This window comes from Capra hircus, chromosome 3 (assembly GCF_001704415.2).
Source record: "Capra hircus breed San Clemente chromosome 3, ASM170441v1, whole genome shotgun sequence".
Classification (NCBI taxonomy): Eukaryota; Metazoa; Chordata; class Mammalia; order Artiodactyla; family Bovidae; genus Capra; species Capra hircus.
The window spans coordinates 26,123,884-26,145,288 of NC_030810.1; the positions used below are offsets into that span (position 1 = coordinate 26,123,884).

Below are 21,405 nucleotides of genomic sequence, written 5' to 3' on the forward strand. Positions count from 1 at the left end.
CCACCTCCCTCTTCACACTCTGTGCTTGGGCTATAAGTCTGCACTTCTGTGAAGACCTCATGTGTAAAGTTTTCCGTACCTGTTCCTTTGCTGATGTTGTTGCCTTGCTTGGAATACACTCTTTTGCCTACCTTCTCGCTCTCATCAGAATTCTGTTTGTTTTTTTTTTTTTAAGTCCCAGGTTAAAGCTTGAGACCTGATCGCTTCTCTGTTGCTTTCCCTGATCTTTTTCAATGGCAGGGAGCATTCTGTAGTTCACAGCACTTTGTGCCTGTATGCACATAATTTATTTTTGCTCTTTTTAATTCATTTTTACAATTGTTTATGTGCTAGTCTCTTTTTTTTTTTTTTTACATTTTAAAATAGTCCAGGTCAATTACTTTATACAATGTCCCACATTCTGAATTTGTCTGATTGTTTCCTAGTTATGTTTGTTGTAATTATTTTCACTTATCTCTTTCAGTGTTTTCTGATTTATTACCCCGTCTTGCCCTTTATTTATCTACTATAATCTGATTTTTAAAAATGGAAGAGAATCAAGGATGTTTGTTACCTTGTTTGAGTTGCATTCTAACTCTTATTGGGTATTTTCAAAACTAATTATTATTTTTGTGTTTTGCCGTGACTTTTGAAGAGAAGATAAATATAGAGTACAGTAAAAGGGCTATTAAATGCTTAGGGAATGTTTTTGTCAACTTTTTGCCAGCTATTTTGTTAGTAAAGAACTCATTTTAACCCTGTAATGTTGAGAATTTTTGTAAAATGTATGAATCGTGGTTAAATTTGCAGGAAGACTCTCTACAGTATTTCAGTAATTTCTGAACATGAACTTCTGTAACTCAGTACTGTGCTTTTTTGTTTCATTTTTTTATTTTTGAAGAAAGTTTGCTTTGATTTATTGTAATGTTGTTACATTGATAAGCTTGCAGTCAGTGAAAGCAATGGCATAGACTATCTTAACATCATGTTGCAGTGAGAAGGATAAGTCAGATCTTTGTGTACAGGCATGCAAACATCTCTGAGAAATGATTAAATTTACTTTTTCAGCTTTATTGAGGTATAGTTGACATGTAACATTATTTAAGTTGTACAATGTGATTTGATATACATATATATTGTGAAGTGATTACTACAAGAAGATTGAATAACACAACCACTATCACTTTTTATAGTTACCTTTTGTTTTGTAGTGAGAACTTTTAAGACCTACTTATTTAGCCACTTTTAAATATTCAATATGTATTGTTGACTATAGTCATTGTGCTGTACATGAAATCCCCAAGATACAGTTATCTTATAGCTGGAAGTTTGCCTGTGGCTCAGTACAATGGATGTAGGGCATCTGTGGTTTAAAGTGGGACAGTTTTCTTCAAAAATGTAACTCCATGATATTGACTTGTTTTGCTTCTTTGTCACATAGTGGAAAAAATACCAGTTGTTGAGGTATTAAATATTTTTAAAGCTTTAGTTGTTCAAGGTTTTACTTTATTTTTTATGCATGACTAAGTTAATTTTAGGAATATTTACTGGATGTCAACATGGGGCTTATTGTTCAGAACACAGTCTTTGCTTAGCTCAGTCTAGTATCAGAAACAAAGGATAAAAATGTTTTATCAGTAAATATTTTTTGAGCACCGACTGTGTGCCGGACACTGTTCTGAAGCATATGTCAGCTACAGTTTCTACCCCCTAAGGAATTTGCAGTCTTGTGGGTGAGTCAGACAAGTAACCAGCCACTATAGCACAAGGTAGTACATGCCAGGATCAGGAAACATACAAGAGACTCTAGGAATCCAGGGGTGGGAATTCTAATCAGACAGAGGTAGGGCACTTGATGAGTGACGATCCAAGGCAGAAAATCAGAGTCAAGGATATTCTAAACTGAGAAACATGGGATGAGAAATCTCAGAGGCAAAAAAAATGTGACCCATCTGGGGAGTTGCAAAGACAAAGTTACAGCAGTTTTTCTCAAAATGTGTCCTCTGTTTGCTTGAGTCAGAATCATCTGGCAGTGATTCTTAAACCCCCAGATTCAGATGACTCTCAAACTCACTGAAATATGAGAAACATATTTTAGTTGAGAGTTAAGGGATATGAAGGAAAAATGAAAATATAGTGTAATATATGCTATGTTTAAGGTACACATAAAATTCTGTGATTAGCTTTATTTGTATAAACTACTTCCTGGTGTCTCAGAATCTGTCTGCAATGCGGGAGACCTGGGTTCAATCCCTGGGTTGGGAAGATCCTCTGGAGGAGGGCGTGGCAGCCCGCTCCAGGATTCTTGCCTGGAGGAACATGGACAGAGGAACCTGGTTGGGTACAGTGCATGGGGTCGCAGAGTCGGACATGACTGAGTGACTAGGCACAGCACAAAACGTTTTAAATTTGCTAATTCCTATCTTTAAGTGATGGCTGGGTAGAGTGGGACAGGGATGGGGAAAAGGGAGGAATATTACTATAAAATTTATCTCTTTACCCCTAGATGATTCTAAAAAGTCTGTTTATCTTTTATTCATTTAATGTTTTTGTTTTTCTTTTAGTCCAAGGACAAAATGATGAGAGGCTCTCGCAGAGGATGTGTTAGACTCAGAGTGAGTATTTATTCATTTTTACGAAAACCAATTTTGACAGAAAGAAAACTATTATGACAGATTCATGGGAGTCTAAATTTAGTTTAGCTCCCTTACTTAATTGTTGGGGCAGACAAGTTTAAGGCTTAGAGGAAAAACGACTTCTCCAGGGTAACTCCAGAACCAGGGCTAGAGTTCAGTTCTTTTGGCCCATTAATTTAACATTGTATCCATGACTTGATGCACCTACTGATTTTTTTAATGTTTTGTATCCAGGCACAGGGGCTGGAAATTAAATGAGTTGTAGTGTTGGCAATAGAGTAAGCAGTAGGAAAAAACTCTGAGAAATCCCCACTTTCAGCTGCTTAGTCTGTTCAACACTATTTAATAATGGGTGTTGCAGCAGTTATGTCCCTTAGAAATATAATGTGAGCAACATATATAATTTAAAATTTTTGTTGTGTCACATTTAAAAAGCAAAAAGCAGGTGAAATTAATTTTAATGATATATTTTGTTTATGCCAGTATATCCAGAATATTATTTGAACATGCAATCAATAAAAAATTATTGAGATATTTTACCTTTTTTTTTTTTTCATACTACATCTTTGGAATCCACTATGTTTTTTGTACTTATGGCACATCTTGGTTCAGATCAGCTGCATTTCAGGTGCTGTATAGCCTCATGTGACTCAGGGCTACCTTATTGGACAGTACAGGCCTATAGCTTCAAACAGTTTTTTATTTCCTATTCAGTTTCCACCATTGTCTGAATAGCTAAAGACACGGAGGAATGCAGGGTTGAGAATATAGTTTCTAGTACTCAACTGTATCTAAAGAAGGGCCTATCTCTGTCATAACTATTAATAGGTAAATCAGCTTCTAGTGGCATTTTCTTCTTTCGGATTCCTGTTGCTTTCTTTCTGCCATCTTCTTTTCTGTACCCTTACTTTTGAATATGTAAATATGTTTCATAAATATATGATTGCCTTTGTTAGCAGTAGGTTATTGGTAGAAATGGGAGATAACTCTGAGAAAGAAATCAAATTCTAATGGAAAAATTTTGACACTGAGATAGGAGTTAAGTATGGTGAATTTGCAGGATGGAAATGAGACAGGCTTGTTTTGAACAGATGGTGTATATATGACAGCATAAAGATTTTTGAAAATTCAGCTTATTGTACTCTTGGCTATTTTTCCCCTTTCCTTTGGTTTTTGCTTTTGCCTTCTTGGTTTAATTGCTTTTCTAAGCACTTGTTATTGACCTCAGTCACCGCTCAGTCTGGTATTAGCTGCTTTCTTGGCTTAAGATAGACTCAGTAGTGAGACTTTGGCAGAGCTGTAGTGAGACAGCTCTTCAGTTGAATTCAATCTGGATTGTTACATTTAATGCACAGTTTTTTTCTTTTAAATATGGCTTAATTATTTATTAAACCTCGTGACTACCTTGTAGGTTAAGAAGTAGAATTTGGCCAGTTACTGTGGAAGCCTGTCTGTGTGTCCCATTCAAATTGCAGCCCACTCCCTGTCTCCTAAAGTAACCACTCTTGTTTTATAGGAACCACTTCTTGGATTTGCTTTCCTAAATTCTACATTTTATCTTGCCCATTTAAAAAAATTGATATCTTTTGTTTGCAATTTGTCTGTTGAAGACTCCAGGCCCTTTGACCTGTAGGAGTTTTCCATAGTGTAGGTTTTATCGATTGCATACTGGTGCAGTTCAGCATGTTCCTGTCTCTGCTTTTCCTACATATTGGCAGCTGATCCAGAGACTGAGTCAGACTTAGGTTTGATCCCTTTGGCAAGACTTTAGGCGATGTTGTGTTCTTTTATTAGGAGGCAATGTCTGGTTTTTGCTCTTCATTGGTATTAGCAACTTTTTTTTTGGCTGCAGGATGTTAATTCCCTAACCAGGGATTAAATTTGGGTCACGACACTGAAAGTTGCTGAGTCCTAACCACTGGACCACCAGGGAACTCCCAGATATTACCAACTGTTGATGCAGTACCTAGATCCATTTGTAAAATTATATTTTATCATTTTGTTTAAATTTTTATCAGAAATAATCATATAAGGAAACACTTCATCAGTTATGTGGTTACCCAGTGCTACAATTCAAACAGGATAAATAAATGCTTGATTATTTCCTTTTACTTACTCAATGTTCATAATAATGGACTTAAAACAACACTCATTTACATATATATAAATGTCTGTATATACCCAAAAGAATTGAAAGCACAGCCTTGAGTGGATATTTGTATACATAGGTGCTGTTTGCAAAAGCAGCAGCACCTATTGTGAGCAACTATTGTTACTTACAATAGTCTAGACACGGAAGCAGCCCTAGTGTCCATTTGATGGATGAATGGATAAACAAATGTGAAATATCCATGACAATGGAATAGTGTTTAGTCTTAAAAAGAAAGGAAATTCTGACACATGCTACAACATGGATGAACTTTAAGGGCATTTGCTACCTGAATTAAGTCAGTCACAAAATGACAAATACTGTTTGATTCTACTTATATAAGGTACCTGGAGTTGTCAAATTCATGGAAACAGAAAATAGAATGGTGGCTTCCAGGGGTTGAGGCTAGGAAGATTAGAGATTTCTTGTTTAATGGATACAGAGTTTCCAGTTTGAGAAGATGAAAAAGTTCTGGAAATGGACGGTTAGGATGGTTGTACAACAATGTGAATGTTCTTAAAAATATTAAAATGGTAAATTTTATGTTATGTGTACTTTACCACAATTAAAAAAAACATTTTTTAAATCTACAGTTTTTTAATCTACAGTTCTGTAGATCAAACACCTTAGAAAGGTTCTCTCCTTGATGAAATCTTGTTAGCCAAGCTGGGCTCTTATCTGGAGGCTCTGAGGGACTACAGGAGAGAGTCCGCTTCCAGGTTCATTCAGGTTGTTGAAGAATTCAGTTCTTTGTGATTAAAGGACCAAGGTCCTCATTTTCTTGCTGGCTGTCAGCTTGAGATCTGCTCTTAACTTCTAGAGGCTATGCATACTCCTTGTCCTGTGGCCCCTCCATCTTCAAGTCAGCATGGTACATGGAAGTCTTTTAGTGCTTTAAGCCTCTCTGACTTCTCCTTTCTGTTACCAGCTGCAGAAAACACTGCTTTTAAAAAGTCTTATATGATTAGAATAGGTTATACCCACCAGATAATCTCCCTTTTGCCATGTAATCACTTCAGTGATTACTCATCCTGTAACATAATCCCTGCAGTAACTTCTCATCATATTTGCAATTTCCACTCACACTCAAAGGGGAGGAGAGAAAAACAGGGACGGGGTCATTGGGCGGGGTGGTATTTTAGAATTCTGCCACACAGCATGACTTGAGAAGAGCTCGTTATACCTGTGTTTGAATCTTATTTTTGCTCTTTGCTTTGTTGACTGGAAGAGGGAAGCAATCGGTAATTCTCCAGACCTTAAGTTTTCTCTTCTTTTAAGTGGGGATTATAATAACCCTTGAGGAATTTTGTGAGGATTACGCACTTAATTAGGCTTTTAATTAGTTGCGTGTGTGTGTGTGTGTGTGTGTGTTTTAAGAGGCCTTGTGTTATTTTCAAGAAGCTGAACTGCCATTTGGCTTTCTATTTAGGAAACATCTGGAGAGTTTGTTTGCAATATAGATTTCCAAGTTCCATTCTCTAGTGATAATACTGTTTTAGAACTGGGTCTGGAACCTTTTATTTTTAAACAGTTTCTCCAGGTGATTGCGTTGTATAGCCAAGTTTGGGACCACTGGTGTGGTAGAATCAGAGAGACCTGGAGCTGAATATCATTTAGCTATAGCTCTTACTGACTCTGTACCTTTGAGCAAATTTCTTAACTTCTATGAAGATAACATATAACTTGTAGGATTGTGAGGTTTAGCACTTATGTATGTACAGAGTTTGGCACATCGTACACATGCAGTGATAACTGCTGTGAACGATGATGGTAGTGGTGGTAGTGATAATGCACCTATCATCTAGGTTCCAAAGGAACATAACAAGCTCTCACGGATCTCTTCCTGCCTATTCATCCATCCTATCCTATGTTCTAACCGCACCACACTTTGTTTCTTCAACCTTGTATCATATATTTTTCTATGTCAGGAGTATTCTGTGCCCTTATCTGGTGAGCTCATCATTTTCTTTTTTTTTTTTTTTTTTTTTAAAGTTTAACATTACAATCATGAGGCAGGACAGGACAGTTCACAGGCAGCTTCCCAAAGACAGGCCAGGTCTTCTCTCCAGGCCAGGTCCAGTGCATTGCCCCGCAGAGCACTCCAGGCAGGTGGGCAGGGAGGTCCACCCTCAGTCCAGCTTCTCCAGTACAGAGAGCACGTACATTCAGCTAAGCTCGCTGCTAGAGTTCTAAGCAATGGTAGTGTTGTTCAGCAACAGGATCTGGCAGGCCAGCTGGGCCTCACTCTTCTTCCCCAGGTACACTGACTGTATAACAGGTCCCCATGGATTAGATCTGTAAAGCAAGCACAGCCTGGCCGCTGGTCACCAGCAGGTTGTCTGAAATGACACTCAGGCTTGCATCACAACCCAGGTCTTGCTGAGTGGAGTAGAGCTTGATGCCTGTGCTGCAGTCCCAGATCCTGACGAGGTCATCTAGACCACGGCTGGTGATGCGGGAGGTGGTGTAGGGGAGGGAGGTAACATCTCCACGGTGAGTGAACGTGTGGCTGACCTGGCTGCCAGTCAACACGTCCCACAGGCACATGGCCCCATCTTACCTGCCACTGACTAGCACTGTGGTCTGGTCATAGTCGTGATGGCCTCTGAATGGCTTTGCAGAGTGAAGAGGCAGCCTGAGTCCTCCAGACCGATCACCCTCAGTGTGTGGTCCTGGCTCCCAGTCACATAGTGCCTGGCCTCTGCCCCCAGGCTGTGATGGGCTTCTGGTGTGCACAGGGCACTGTGGGTCAGTGCCGCTGTGTCCTTGCTGCTGTACATGGGGAATTTGGGGGACTGCCCTACCTTGGGGCCCTTTGGAACTGCAGGAAGCTGAGGGCAGGTGTGAGTCTCCAAGGAGAAGTCAAGGAAACTATTGAGCCAGGCAGCCAGTCCTTTTGTCTCCGTGTTGCCGGAGGAGACCTCCTCGCTGCTGCAGTGCAGAGTGCCCTCGATGGCCTCCCATACCTCCAGCCGACCACTGCTCCACCCACCACCATGGGATTGCCCTGAGCTCCAGGCTCCACATAGGGCCGTCTGTGCTGGGGGACCAGATGAGGAAAGGGAAGTTCTGAGAGGAGTGCCTCCCTCATCCTCAGGGGCCTGGGGCAGAGTGGGTGCAGGGCTCGTGTGTGGAGAGGAGCCATTCCAAATCTCTTCCTAGTATACTGGCTGCACCAGGCGGCTGAAATCATTTCCTGGGGAGTCCTGAGCAGGGCAACAGCCCACCAAGTGCTAGGACTCAGGCTCAGTTAGCTTTGGGAGCTGCAGCTATGCTGAGAAGTTGGTGAGATCAAACAGGTGAGGTCTGACAGATCCCCAAAGAAGGGAGGTGGCGGAGGGCCTTGTGATGGTGCTGTAGTGGAGGACTGTCCCCGGGCCGCTCTGGCCACCCTTCCTGCTGTCTGACAGCCATTCCCAGCTCTCCTGAGCCTCGAGCTCATTGCCAACACCACTGTCATGATGCTGCCCGCCTGGGCGCCGGATGCTGGTGAGGTTGTCTCCAATGTGTGCATCTCATACATACTTGTGGCCTGCCAAGCAACAGCTCATCAGCAGCATCCCATCGCTGGCCAGAGACTCAATGTCCATGAGGTGCCCATGCAGCACCAGGGGCACGATCTCCATCTCAGGTGGCCTGTAGCTGTAGTCACTGCAGGCCAGCACCCCATACCATGGGTCTGCCAGGGTCCTGCACCAGGCTACTTATAGTTACTCGGGCAGAGCATGCCGTACAGGCAGAGCAGCAGCAGCACAATGATGCCCGAGGCCTCACTGAGCTCCCCCACCTTGTGCAGGGTGATGTCTCTGTGTGCATGCACTGTGTCTGCCCCCCTGAGACCAGCCTCCCAGAGCCCATTCTGCCCAGGCCATGGTGGAAGCCAGGGGTTGTGGGTGTCCTGAGGGTGCTGCCCCTCCAGAGGCTTCCGTTGGGTTTGGGGCGGGAGGTGTGACAGGGATGACAGGCAGCAGGTTGACGTCCCTCTGGGTCAGTGTGATGATGTAGTAGCTGAAGAGTGTTGGCTAGTGCCCGAAGGATGGTCTCCTCCAATGTTCCTCATCCTCAGGCCCCCAGGTTACTCTGGGGCTGCGCTGTCGTGGACACCCTCAGGTGGACCATTGGGCCTGCTGGGCAGCTCCCCCAGCCATGTCTGATTCTTGGGTGACTTAGAGGTGTCAGGTGGGAAGATGGAGGTGGGATCTGGCTGGCTGAAGGACACCACATCACTGGGTACAGACAGGGGAGCCAGGGTGCTGTCACCCAGAGAACCCTGTTCTGTCACCTGGGCAGCTAGGTCTGTGTACACCAGGATACCAGTCAAGACCTCAGTGCCGGCCATGGCAGGTGCTGTGTTAGGCAGGTTCAGGCCGGGAAGCAGACTGCATGCAGCCTCTTGGGGAACCACAGGTTTTGGAAGGAGAATGGTTGTAGCATGATGGCGTGGGGTGTGGACAACTGTCGTTCAAGGCGTGTTGGCCATGCCACTGGCTTAGCCGGGGTCAGTCAGGCCTCAGGGGGCAGCCGCTTGTTCATATCTGCCAGCTCTATCCAGCAAATGTCAATGAACAGTGCTAAAAAACAGCGTTTGAAGGAAGAAGTCAGACACCAGGCCCACAACGGCAAAGCAATAAAAACTCCTGAGTGGCAGGCATGAGGGTGAAGTAGCCAACGAGGATGATGCCCAGCTCTGTGACCATGGTTTCCATGATGGACCAGCTCTCTCTGCTTAGGCCTTGGGCAATGCACAGCTTCCTCTTGAGATCCACTGGGGTGGAGACCACTGACTTGGTGAGCACCAACACGTTCTCTAGCCCAGTGATCACCACAAGGTAGGGGAAAACCTCACCACTGTTGAGGGTGGGCATCAGGCCAAAGAGTGTGCAGAGCCCCACAGATGTCAGCAGTGATCCGAGTACTGTGACCATGGTGGGCAGAGCCAGCGCCCATTTGGACTTGGCCTTGTGTATCTTGCACGTGAAGTAGAGGTAGTCCTGATGTGGGTAGGCACAGGACGATGAGCTCAGCGATGCCAGTCTCCTCCTCGAAGTGCACATGGACCAGGCTCTCTGCCCAGCTGGGACTGGGGTGCAGGCGCATCAGGGAGGCCCACAGACTGCCCGGAAACTTGATATGGTAGTGCCGAAGACCAGGATGACGGTGTACGAGACCAGTCTCTTCCTGGGGTAGAGGCTGTACTCACGGATCAGCCCATGGTTGCAGCAGGCCTGAGATATCATCTCCTGCAGCCTGTCAGTCAGGTCATCCTCAGCTGAAGTCACCTTGCTTCCCTCCTGGAAAGTGACCATGCGTCAGCCTGGCACACATTGGGCAGCCCTGACAGTGGACACTGTCTGCGCGCACAAGTCTGAAGCAAGTTCTTGAAGCAGTATCCCACCATGTGTGGCAGATGGCGGGCAGGACATGGTGACCAAGCTCATCTTTTAAGAGACTTTTCAAATGGTGATTCTTCATGAAGCATTCCTTCTAACCATCCTTCATCCTTCTAACCAACCAACCACCCACATCCTTCTAACAGATTTGATCCTCTTCCGTTTGTCACTTATAGCCATGAAAGGACTTTTAGATGATATTACGTGTTAAGTAGTCTGTTTCTCTGCCCACTAGTGAGTTCACACCCAGTGTCACAAATGCATGGTACATTGTAAGTAGGTACTCAAAAAATGCTTCTTGTTGATTTCATGTAATTATAAAAATAAGGAATACATTTTAGGGAATTTACCTTTACTGTAGTTTATAGACAAAAGAAGTTAAACACAGTGGCATGGATGTGTTTTTTTAAAAAGAAAAAAAAGCAAGACACCCACGTGGTTTTAGGCTACATGAAGGAATAGGGAAAGGAACCAGTAGTTACTGAGGAAGTGCTTTGTGTTGCCAAATTTTTATTGATATCGCCATGATAACCCTCTCAGGTCAGTGGTGGTATTTTGTTTTACAAATGAGAAGACTGAGACTCAAGCTTACAAAGTCACATAGTTAGTAAATGGTGAATCTGGGGTGAACTTGGGTCTGTCTCGTTCCAAAGCCCTGTTCAGCCCTTAATGTTTCCAGGCTCCTATTCTTCTTGACTACAAGAGTCAATAATGCAGATGCTCCAACTTGATGCACAGAAGTGGAAAACTAGTGGAGGAAACCATTTCCTTCCATCTTTCTTTGACTGTGTTAATGTCAGAGTGTGGCCACTAGATGGTGCCCTTGGCCTTGATGGAGAAGTACAATAGCCAGTTGAGTCCTGGGGTCTGATTTTTTTTTTTCCCCCTTCTGGGACTCAACCAAAAGCAAAACATTAATATTTCCAGGTAACATGAAAAATGGAGAAGTGTTACTATTAAAGAGGCAGTGTGGGGGTAGAGACAAGAACAGGTAAAAAATGAAATGGAATTCAAATCCAGATTTGTCACTTACTAGCTTTGTGACTTCAGGGAACTCATTTATTCAGTTTTTTATCCAGTTATTCAGTTATTTATCAGTGTATCCATTTATTCAGTTATTTATCCATTTATTCAGTTATTTATCCAGGTAACATGAAAAATGGAGAAGTGTTAGTGTTAAAGAGGCAGTGTGGGGGTAGAGACAAGAACAGGTGAAAAATGAAATGGAATTCAAATCCAGATTGGCCACTTACTAGCTTTGTGACTTCAGGGAACTCATTTATTCAGTTCTAAGTCCTATTTCCTTTACCTCTGGAATGGCCTCATGTCATTTACTCATGTAATTATGAATATCACATTAATGGATACATTATAAAGTATCCAATTCTTAATGAATGATAATTACTGTTGTTACTAATTACTAAATATATTGTGACTTTTTGAAAACTGTTAATCCATATGTGACTTTTTTTTTTTTAACCAATCCAGTGAAACTGAGTACTTCATTTATTTATTGTGCTTATCATCAGAGTTGATTGATTCCCTGAGGAAGGAGTCTCATATTCTCTTAGTCCATTACAAGAGAGTACAGCACTGTCCTGTGATGGGTTAATAGTTTTAGCGTTGATTTCTTCCAGTGCCTTATTTCAGTGATTCTACATTATTTTTGCATATGTTAACATCTCTGGCATTGGAATGCGTTTTATAATCATTGATATCTTAGCATGGATACGATTAGATATTTTTAGACTAATGTATAACCTTGAGAGTATCCTTCTCCCCATCCTCTTAGATCTACATCCTGTCTGCATCGTTCTGTCAGTTGTTTTGTCATTTCATTATGAAAAATTACTCTATTGATTTAAGTCCTTCTTTGTTAATTCACTAGCTTGTTTTGCAGGCATCATCTCTTCTCTGTGAATTTGACATTAAGAATCTCTTCTCCGACTTTCTTGTACAAGATGTAAACATCTATTTAATCTCTTGTGATTAGTACATAGAGTCATTAATGCTATTTTCTGAATGTTTATCATATTTTATGGTTATAAATTTAAAAATAAGGTGATAAAAAATGATGTTCCAGGAAAATACCAAAAGAAAGCTAGGAAATAGTATTATTAATAATATCAGAAATAATAGACCTTAAGGCTTGCCTGGATTGATTTCAGAAAGTAAATCTGAGTTTGATTCTAGGAATTATATAACCTTAATCTTCAGTTTTTAAATAAAAATTCCTGGGAATCTAATAATGAACTATTGGTGGTAAAATAAATAAATAATAGACTTTAAGAAAAAGATTAGAATTGTATGGGAAAAGAGGGTACTCAAAACTCAGTGTCGCATATATAACATTCTTTGACAATGGTGGAACAAATTAGAAACTCCTTAACAAAACAGTAGCCACGTGCCACCTCACATGGATACTTCTAAATAATTTATTGGTGAAGGTTGAAATTATAATGGAAATTATGAAATATTTAAACGTGAGTGACAATGAAGGGACCACATGTTAAAGCTGCATCTAAGGCAGTCTGTGATTTATAACCTTAAATGAATATATTATAAAATAGAGATTGAAAATTAATGAGATAAGCATTATAGTCAAAAAATTAAACAAGAAAAAATTAATGATAAACTAGAAAGAGGAACAATCAAGGAAATTTTTAGGCCAGAATCACTTATTAATGTAAATGTTAAAATCATGAACAAAAAGCAGCAAACCATACCCCGTAATATATAAACAAAAAGGGCTATGACCAAACAGTTTATTTTGGGAATACTATTAATAGGATTCTGATTTTATAATCAATTAAGATAATTTAACATATTAACTAAATAAAAAGGGAAATTACATGACCATCTGAATAAATGGAAAAGAAGCAGTGAATAAAATGAAACATGCATTCAAGATCAATGCCAGCTAGGAATAGGAAGAGAACATTCTTAACCCAATAAGGAGTATTTGCTAAAATGTTCCAGTGTGCTTAACAGCGAAATAGTAGAAGCATCTACTTTAGAATCAGCAACGAGACAAAGGTGCTTGATTTTTCTGTTTTTGTTTTTTTGAACTGTAGTGCAGTTGATTCACAATATTATGTTAGTTTCAGGTGTACACTGTAGTGATTCAGTATTTTTGCAGATTATATTCCATTATAGGTTATTTCAAGATAATGACTGTAATATTCTGTGCTATGAAGTATATCTTTGTTGCTTATGTATTTTATACATAGTAGTTTGTATCTGTTAATCCCATAACCCTAATTTGTCTTTCCTCCATTCTCCTCTTTGATAACCACAAGTTTTCTATATTTGTGAGTCTGCTTCTATTTTATATATACATTTATTTGAAATATTTTTAGATTCCACATGTAAGCAATGTCATAGAGTATTTGTCTTTCTCTGTCTGACTTATTTCTCTAAGCATAACCCTGAGTCCATCCACTTTGTTGCAAATGGTAGTATTTTGTTCTTTTCTCTGGTGGAGTAATATTTCATTCTATATGTATATGCATATATATATATACATCTATATGTATATATATTGTATGTGTGTTTATACACACACACACACACATTCTCTACATCTTCTTAATCCAGCTGTCTGTTGACTGCACTTGAGTTGCTTCCATGTCTTGGCTGTTGTAGATAATGTTGCTGTGAATATTGGGATGCATGTATTGTTTCAAATTAGTATTTCTGTTTTTTTTTTCTTTTTCTGGATATATACCTAGGAGTGGAATTGCTGTATTGCATGGTAGTTCTATTTTTAGTTTTTTGAGGAGCCTCCATAACCTCCTTACTGTTTTCCATAGTGGCTGCACCAATTTACATTCCCATCAACAGTGTATAAAGGTTTCTTTTTCTCTGCATCCTCTCCAGCATTTGTTATTTGTAGACTTTTTTGATGATAGCCATTTTGACAAGTGTGAGGTGCTATCTCGTTGTGGGTTAGATTTGCATTTCTCTAATGATTAGCAACATTGAGCATCTTTTCATGTGCCTGTTAGCCATCTGTCTTGTTTGGGAAAAAATCTGTTCAAGTCTTCATAGATTGGCTTGTTTGTTTTTTTGAGTTGTATATAAAGTTGCATAATCTGTTTGTATATTTTGGGTATTAACCCCTTGTAGGTTGCATGATTTGCAAATGCTTTATCCCATTCTGTAGGTTGTCTTTTAGTTTCGTTGGCGGTTTCCTTTGCTGTGCAAAAGCTTTTAATTAGGTCCCATATGGGTTTTTGATATTTATTTATTTTGCCATGGGAAGGTGATCCAAAAAAATACTGCTATGATTTGTTTCAAAGAGTATTCAGCCTATGTTCTCTTCTAGGAGTTTTATGGTTTCCAGTCTTATGTTGAGGTCTTCAAACCATTTTGATTTAACTTTTTTTTATATGCTGTGAGGGAACGTTGTAATCTCACTGTTTTACATGTGACTGTCTGCTGTCCGGTTTTCTCAGCATCACTTCTTGAAGAGACTGTCTTTTCTCCATTGTGTATTCTTGCGTTCTTTGTCATTGATTAACTGACCACAGGTTTGTGTGTCTATTTCTGGCTCTCTATTCTGTTCCATTGGTTAATGATTCTGTTCTTATGCCAATAGCTTCTATTTTGATTACTGTGGCTATATAGTATAGTCTGAAGTGTGGGAGGTTTATACTTCCAGCTTTTTTTCTTTTTTCTCAAGATTGCTGTTGCAGTTCTGGCTTGCTGTGGTTCCATGTGAATTTTAGGATTATTTCTTCTAGTTCTTAAAAATGTCATGGATATTTTGGTAGAGATTGCACTTCTTTATATATGGTATTCTGGAGGTCCTTGGGAATGCAATAAGATACAAAAGATGTAAGCTTTGGGAAGATGAATCAAAATTAGTGTTTGCAGATGATATTTCTGTAACTGTACTAGAAGTCCTGGCAAACACAAGAATAAGAAACAAAAGAAATCAAAGAAAAAGGATGGAAGTGAAGAATAAACATTATTGATATTTGAAGATAATATGATTTTCTACTTTTAAAAAAACCCACAAAAATTTACATAAATACTGTTTAAATGTCTCGGCTTTGGGAAAGGTTTTGGATCTGAAATCGATATATCCATAATTTAAAAAAAGGTATTCTAATAGTAACAAAAAATTCTAAGTTATGTAAGAATATATTTTACAAATAAATACATTCCTTTGATGGAAAAAAAGTAAGCATCATTGAAAGACTAAAGGAAGATCTGAACAGCTATCTCATCTTCCTGCTTATTAGACTCAGTATTATCTGTATGTTTTCCTTAAATTAATCTATAAATACATGTAATTTCAGTCAAAAATCTTAATCAGGCTTAACAAAGAAGTTGACAAGATGATTCTAAAAGTCATTTAAAATGGTAAAGGGGCAAGAAGAATTTGAAGAATAAGGGGTTGGGGGACTTGCCTTTCCAGATGTTAAAACTTTTTAAATGAAACTATGGTAAATTAAAGTAAGTATGGTATTAGTATAAGGGGAAATAAATAGATCAGTGGCATGGAAGAGAAAGCTTAGGAATATTTACGTCTATGTAAATTTAGTGTATAACAGCATTACAAATCAGACACTATCACTCAGTAAATGAAGTTGGATCAGTTGGCTGCCCATATGGAGAAAATAAAATTGTTCCCTACCTCATGCTATACACAGAAATGAATTCCAGAAGTATTAAAGGTATAAAATGAATACTCATAAGAATGTATAGAAGAATGTCTCTGTGATATCAGGATAAAGGAAGATGTCTTAAAAAGCAAACAACGATAGAAATGATCATTAGATTTGACAACATTCAATTTTTAAAACCTTTCAATAGCAATAACAAAAGACTGCAATCAGAGAAAAGCACGCCTTGGACAGGAGAGAAAATATTTACAGTGCATACAGTTGACAGAGGTTTTAATATGCAGAATATATAAAGAATTCCTACAAATCAAATAGACAAAAAAGAAAACCCAAAGAACACATACAAATCAGTAGAAAAGTCAAAAGAATGTCCAAAAAGAAAATGTCAAAGGATACACTCAATTCACATAAAAGAAATAAGAATGGCAATAAAAGTGACTTGATTCTTGTTCTCAGTGATTGTCAGAGATTCTGAATTAAAAGTTCAGTAAGATAGTATTTTGATCAGATTACCAAGGTCTTATAAAGTCTAATTTTTATCTAGTGTTGGCCAGCAGTTGGGGATATAGGAACTTTTTTACCCAGTGCTGGTGAGGATATTAATTGGGACAGCTGCTTAGGGGAGCAGTCTTATAGTCTGAGGGCTTCCCTGGTGGCTCAGATGCTGTGAGAGAACCGGGTTCAATCCCTGGATCAGGAAGATCCCCTGGGGAAGGGAATGGCTACCCACTGTAGTGTTCCTGCCTGGAGAATTCCGTGGACAGGATCCTAGAGAGCTACATACACTCCATGGGATCTCAAAGAGTTGGACACAACTGAGCAACTAACACTTTGTAATAAGATATGTCTGATTCTACATAAAAAGGAACTCTCTGCCATTTCAGAGTGTTTGCTTAATATTCTCTTGCAGAAATGTTACCAGGAAACATATACAGTGATGATTATTGCTGCATTATTGGGATAGGGAAAATTAAAAGTAACCTAAATGTTCTACACAGGGAAATTAGACATTGTGGTATACTTATATAATAGAATACTATAAAACAGATAAAAGTTACATGCATATTCTCAACATGGATAGCGTTTGTGTGTATATGTATGTGTATTCATATGTATACATACATATATTTATATTCTTGACATGAAAAGTATATATATTTATTTACTCAATATGAACAAACCTCAAAATAGTACTGAGTGAAAAAAGGAAAGCAAATTGTTCACCACTCTATTGCTTTCACCAGAAAACTCGATAAATACTTATTGAATCACTGAATGATGTTGATGCATCATTTCTTGTTTATGCAGCAGTGCCCTTGATGAGCACACTGGACCTCCAGCTTTCCTGCTTCCCTCTGTGTTGTTGACTCTTCTCTCTCCTCTCTGAACTACGTGCTCTTACAGTGCAGAGATATACCTTATTCCTGTTTATATCCCCTGGCTGTTAATTGCTCCTGGCCCAGAATAGGGATTTAGTAAGTATGTTGAATTAGTGAATATTGCTTATTATACCTGTGCCCTGTTAAGAATGAACTTTGGCTCAGGAGTTGGAAGACCTGAATTCTCCTTTTAGTTGTCAGACCTTAGCCAATATTTTTTTCTAATATACTCTGAGTCTTGGTTTTCTAATTTCTAAAGAGTAATACCTGTTCTGCCTAAATCTGAGAGGTCATATTTATGTGTTATATTCATGTGAGATCATATAATGTGAGAATGTGAAAACGATACATGACTGGAAGACTTCTAATATTTCAGCAGTGAGGGAAAATGTGCAGTTGTAGAGTCGCAGTGGGAGTAGCTGTGCTGTGTATTCTTAGCACAGTCAACATTCCTTTTAGGAGCCATATGAGCGATCTGTGTCCCAGAGGAGTCATCATTTCTTTTTTATTTTCTTTGGAACCAGTTTACCATTCTACTTTTCTCTTTTGACGAAGGGAGATTGGCCCTGAAATAGCCAGGGTTCTGTTTTTTCCCAAGACATGAAAGCAAAACTATCTTCCTGTCTTTGGTACCAGAACTATGATTATTTCTGAAATATGTTTGTGGATATAGAAGAAAAGGGAAGAGGTGAAGTCAGGAAACTCAACTGATTTCATAACTCCATCTCCCATTACCTTCTGGAACCTGGATAGTGTGACCTGGAGCAGCAGGCACCATGGTGAGCCCAAATCCTGGCAGAACCTGAAAGGTTGATCATCTGAAACCTTCAGAAGAAAAATCAGGGAAAGTCATTGAAAGATATATATGCTTATTATGTTGGCACAATGAGTCATAAAAGCAGGGATGAAGTAAAAACTTTGAAATTTTGATGAGTTAGCATAACAAAGAACTTTGCTTAATGATAGAATATTATTTCATATATGGATTAGAAAAGGGAATTTTGCTTTACCAGATATAAACAGTATAAACCCAGATTAGGGGAGAGGAAGGATGTTTGGTGGAAGACAGCTTGGGGAAATTGGTAAACCTCAAACTGCCCAACTATAGAATTTGATGAGAGATGAGAGGTAGGCATGGAGCAAATCACTGAGGGTCTTTGGGCTAGGCCATGATACAGTGACCAGGATACTCCTCTAAGAATAAAAAGGGGTTCTATTCATCATTATGCTAGGATAACAGGAATAAAACAATAGCTCCAATGCTTTGGCTACCTGGTCTGAAGAGCCGACTCATTGGAAAAGACCCTGATGCCGGGAAAGATTGAGGGCAGGAGGAGAAGCGGGCAACAGAGAATGAGGTTGTTGGATGGGCATCACTGACTTGATGGACATGAGTTTGAGCAAACTCCGGGAGATAGTGAAGGATAGGTAGGGAAGCCTGGCGTGCTGCAGTCATGGGGTCTCAAAGAGTCAGACATGACTTAGCAACTGAACAACAACAAACAACAATAGGAATAATCTGAAACTGTCGCAGATAAACCGAATCATACAGCGTGCCTTATTTCAATGTGAAGAAGAGCTACTGATATGATTACAAGGAGTGGGAGGTTAAAATAAATTTTAGGCAGGAGACTTGGACAAGTCTGAATAATAATCTTGGTTGGAACAGAAAGTGAGAGGTGGGCCATTTGCTAGATGAGGCTGTATAATGGAGAAAGATTGTCGGTATTATTTTTGTTGTTGTTAAAGAGTGTAAAGTCTTGGCATATGTAAATGACGTTGAGAAGGAGCCAGTAGAAGGAAGAGGAGCTGAAGATTAGAGTCAGAGGCCTAAAGAAAGGTAATGGGCCCCTTTTTCAATTACGACAAGTGAAAAGAAGCAAGACTGGGTATGGATGCAGATGAATCTTCAGGTGGGAGGGCATAATAGGTGTAGAGTTCCTACCTAATGACTGTTTAGGTTGTTGAGGGTTCAAGGAAAGTAGAGAAGATTTTAAATAGCTATCATGGACAATGGAAGAGAGACCAATAGCAAGACAAGGATGCCCCCTACTCTCCTTATATTCAACATTGCCTACCACTCTAGGGTCAATCTGAAACCAGGCAGTCCTAGCCAATGAATAAAACAAGAAAAATAAATATAAAGAGTGAGGATTGGAGTAGAAGAAATAAAATTGTTATTATTCATGACAGCTTTAATTGAACATATAGAGAATCCAAAAGAATCTGCAGATAAACTAAAGAATTGAAAAGTGAATTTAGCAAGGTTAGGAGATCCAAGGACACTATACAAAAATAAACTGTATTTCAATATATTAGCAACTTGTAATTAGAAAATAAATTTTTAAAAATGAGAACATTTACCATAGCGTCAAAACATTAATTACTTAGGTATAAATATTAACAATAGGCAGATAAGACCTTTACTCAGAAAACTATAAACACTGAAGTTGTATATGTACCTATGGCTGACTCATGTTGATATATGGCAGAAACCAACACAACATTGTAAAGGAGTTGTCCTCTAATTTAAAATAAATATTAAAAAAAGACCTAAATAAATGGCAGTCCCAGTTTGTTCCCAATCAGTATCCTAATAAGTGAGTATGTAAAAAGTGTGTGTAAAACTTGTTCAACTGCTGACTATAAAGTTTATAAAGGGCCAAGAATATTCACTTTTGATGCCTGTCTTAGTCAACGAAGAGACCCCAGTAGGTATGGCAACTTCTCTCACCTGCCATTCTAGGGAGAACTGGCTATGACCATGGTCGTGATGTTGATTTACAATTTATAAAGGCCAAAAGACAAATGTTGGAGGACTTATTCCATTTGATTATTGTTGTTGTTCAGGTGCCAAGTCATGTCCAGCTCTTCACGGCCCCATGTACTGCAGCATGCCAGGCTTCCCTGTCCCTCACCATCTTGTAGAGTTTGCCCAAGTTCATGTCCATTGAATTGGTGATGCTATCCAACCATCTCCTCCTCTGTCACCCTCTTCTTCTGCCTTCAGTCTTTCCCAGCATCAGGGTCTTTTCCAGTGAGTCAGCTGTTCACGTCACCTGAAACACAGATGTAGAGACTTTCAGATGATAACATAGGAGAATACTTTCATGGTATTAGGATTAGTAAAGATTTCCTAAAGAAGATACAGAAAGCACAACCATAGTTGTAAAACCAATACATTTTACTGCGTTAAAGTTAACTCTTCATGAAAAGACATCATTATGAGAGTACAAAGGCTGACAAGAGGGTGGGAGAAAATATTTGCCTAATGCATAACTATGAAAGATTCATGTCCAGGATATATTTTAAAAAAACCTCCTAAAATAATTAGAAAATGGTAGTCTAGTCTATTCAATAGACAAGAAACTTAAACTGTTTCACAAAAGTTTCGCCAAATGGTCACGAACATAAAAAGATACGAGCTTTGTTGTTTTCAGGGAAATATAATTAGGACCACTATGAGCTACTAGTACTCACCTGCCAGAATGACTAACGTAAAAAAAGTGTTAGTGAAGATGTAGAACATTTGAAACTTTCATACACTATAGGTTGGAGTATTTTTGGCTCAATGAGTATGTCAAGGGTATATCTTGTCACCCTGCTTATTTAACTTATATGCAGAGTACATCATGAGAAATGCCAGACTGGATGAAGCACAAGCTGGAATCAAGATTGCTGGAAAAAATGTCAATAATCTCAGATATGCAGATGACACCACCTTTATGGCAGAAAGCAAAGAAGAACTAAAGAGCTTCTTCATGAAAGTGAAAGACGAGAGTAAAAAAGTTGGCTTAAAACTCAACATTCAGAAAACTAAGATCATGGCATCTGGCCCCATCACTTCATGGCAAATAGATGGGGAAACAATGAAAACAGTGACAGACTTTATTTTTTGGGCTCCAAAATCACTACAGATGGTGACTGCAGCCATGAAATTAAAAGACGCTTGCTTCTTGGAAGAAAAGCTATGACCAACCTAGATGGCGTATTAAAGAGCTGAGACATTACTTTGCCAACAAAGGTCTGTCTAGTCAAAGCTATGGTTTCTCCAGTAGTTATGTATGGATGTGAGAGTTGGACTATAAAAAAAGCTGAGCACCGAAGGATTAATGCTTTTGAACTGTGGTGTTGGAGAAGTCTCTTGAGAGTCCCTTGGGCTGCAAGGAATTCCAACCAGTCAATCCTAAAGGAAATAAGTCCTGAATATTCATTGGAAGGACTGTTGGTGAAGCTGAA

General features: G+C 39.3%; 1 protein-coding gene and 1 pseudogene across 5 annotated transcripts in view; one reads left to right on the forward strand and one right to left on the reverse strand.

The window, feature by feature from the left end:
• Nucleotides 1-21,405, forward strand: part of OSBPL9 (oxysterol binding protein like 9) — a 168,671-nt gene that overhangs the window by 26,026 nt on the left and 121,240 nt on the right. For all 5 annotated transcript variants that reach the window (XM_005678430.3, XM_005678429.3, XM_005678431.3 and 2 more), the window contains exon 2: nucleotides 2,544-2,594. In XM_005678430.3, coding sequence (XP_005678487.1) covers nucleotides 2,544-2,594 — 51 coding nt within the window. The remainder of the gene's footprint in view (nucleotides 1-2,543; nucleotides 2,595-21,405) is intronic.
• LOC102176289 lies at nucleotides 6,894-10,366 on the reverse strand (annotated as a pseudogene).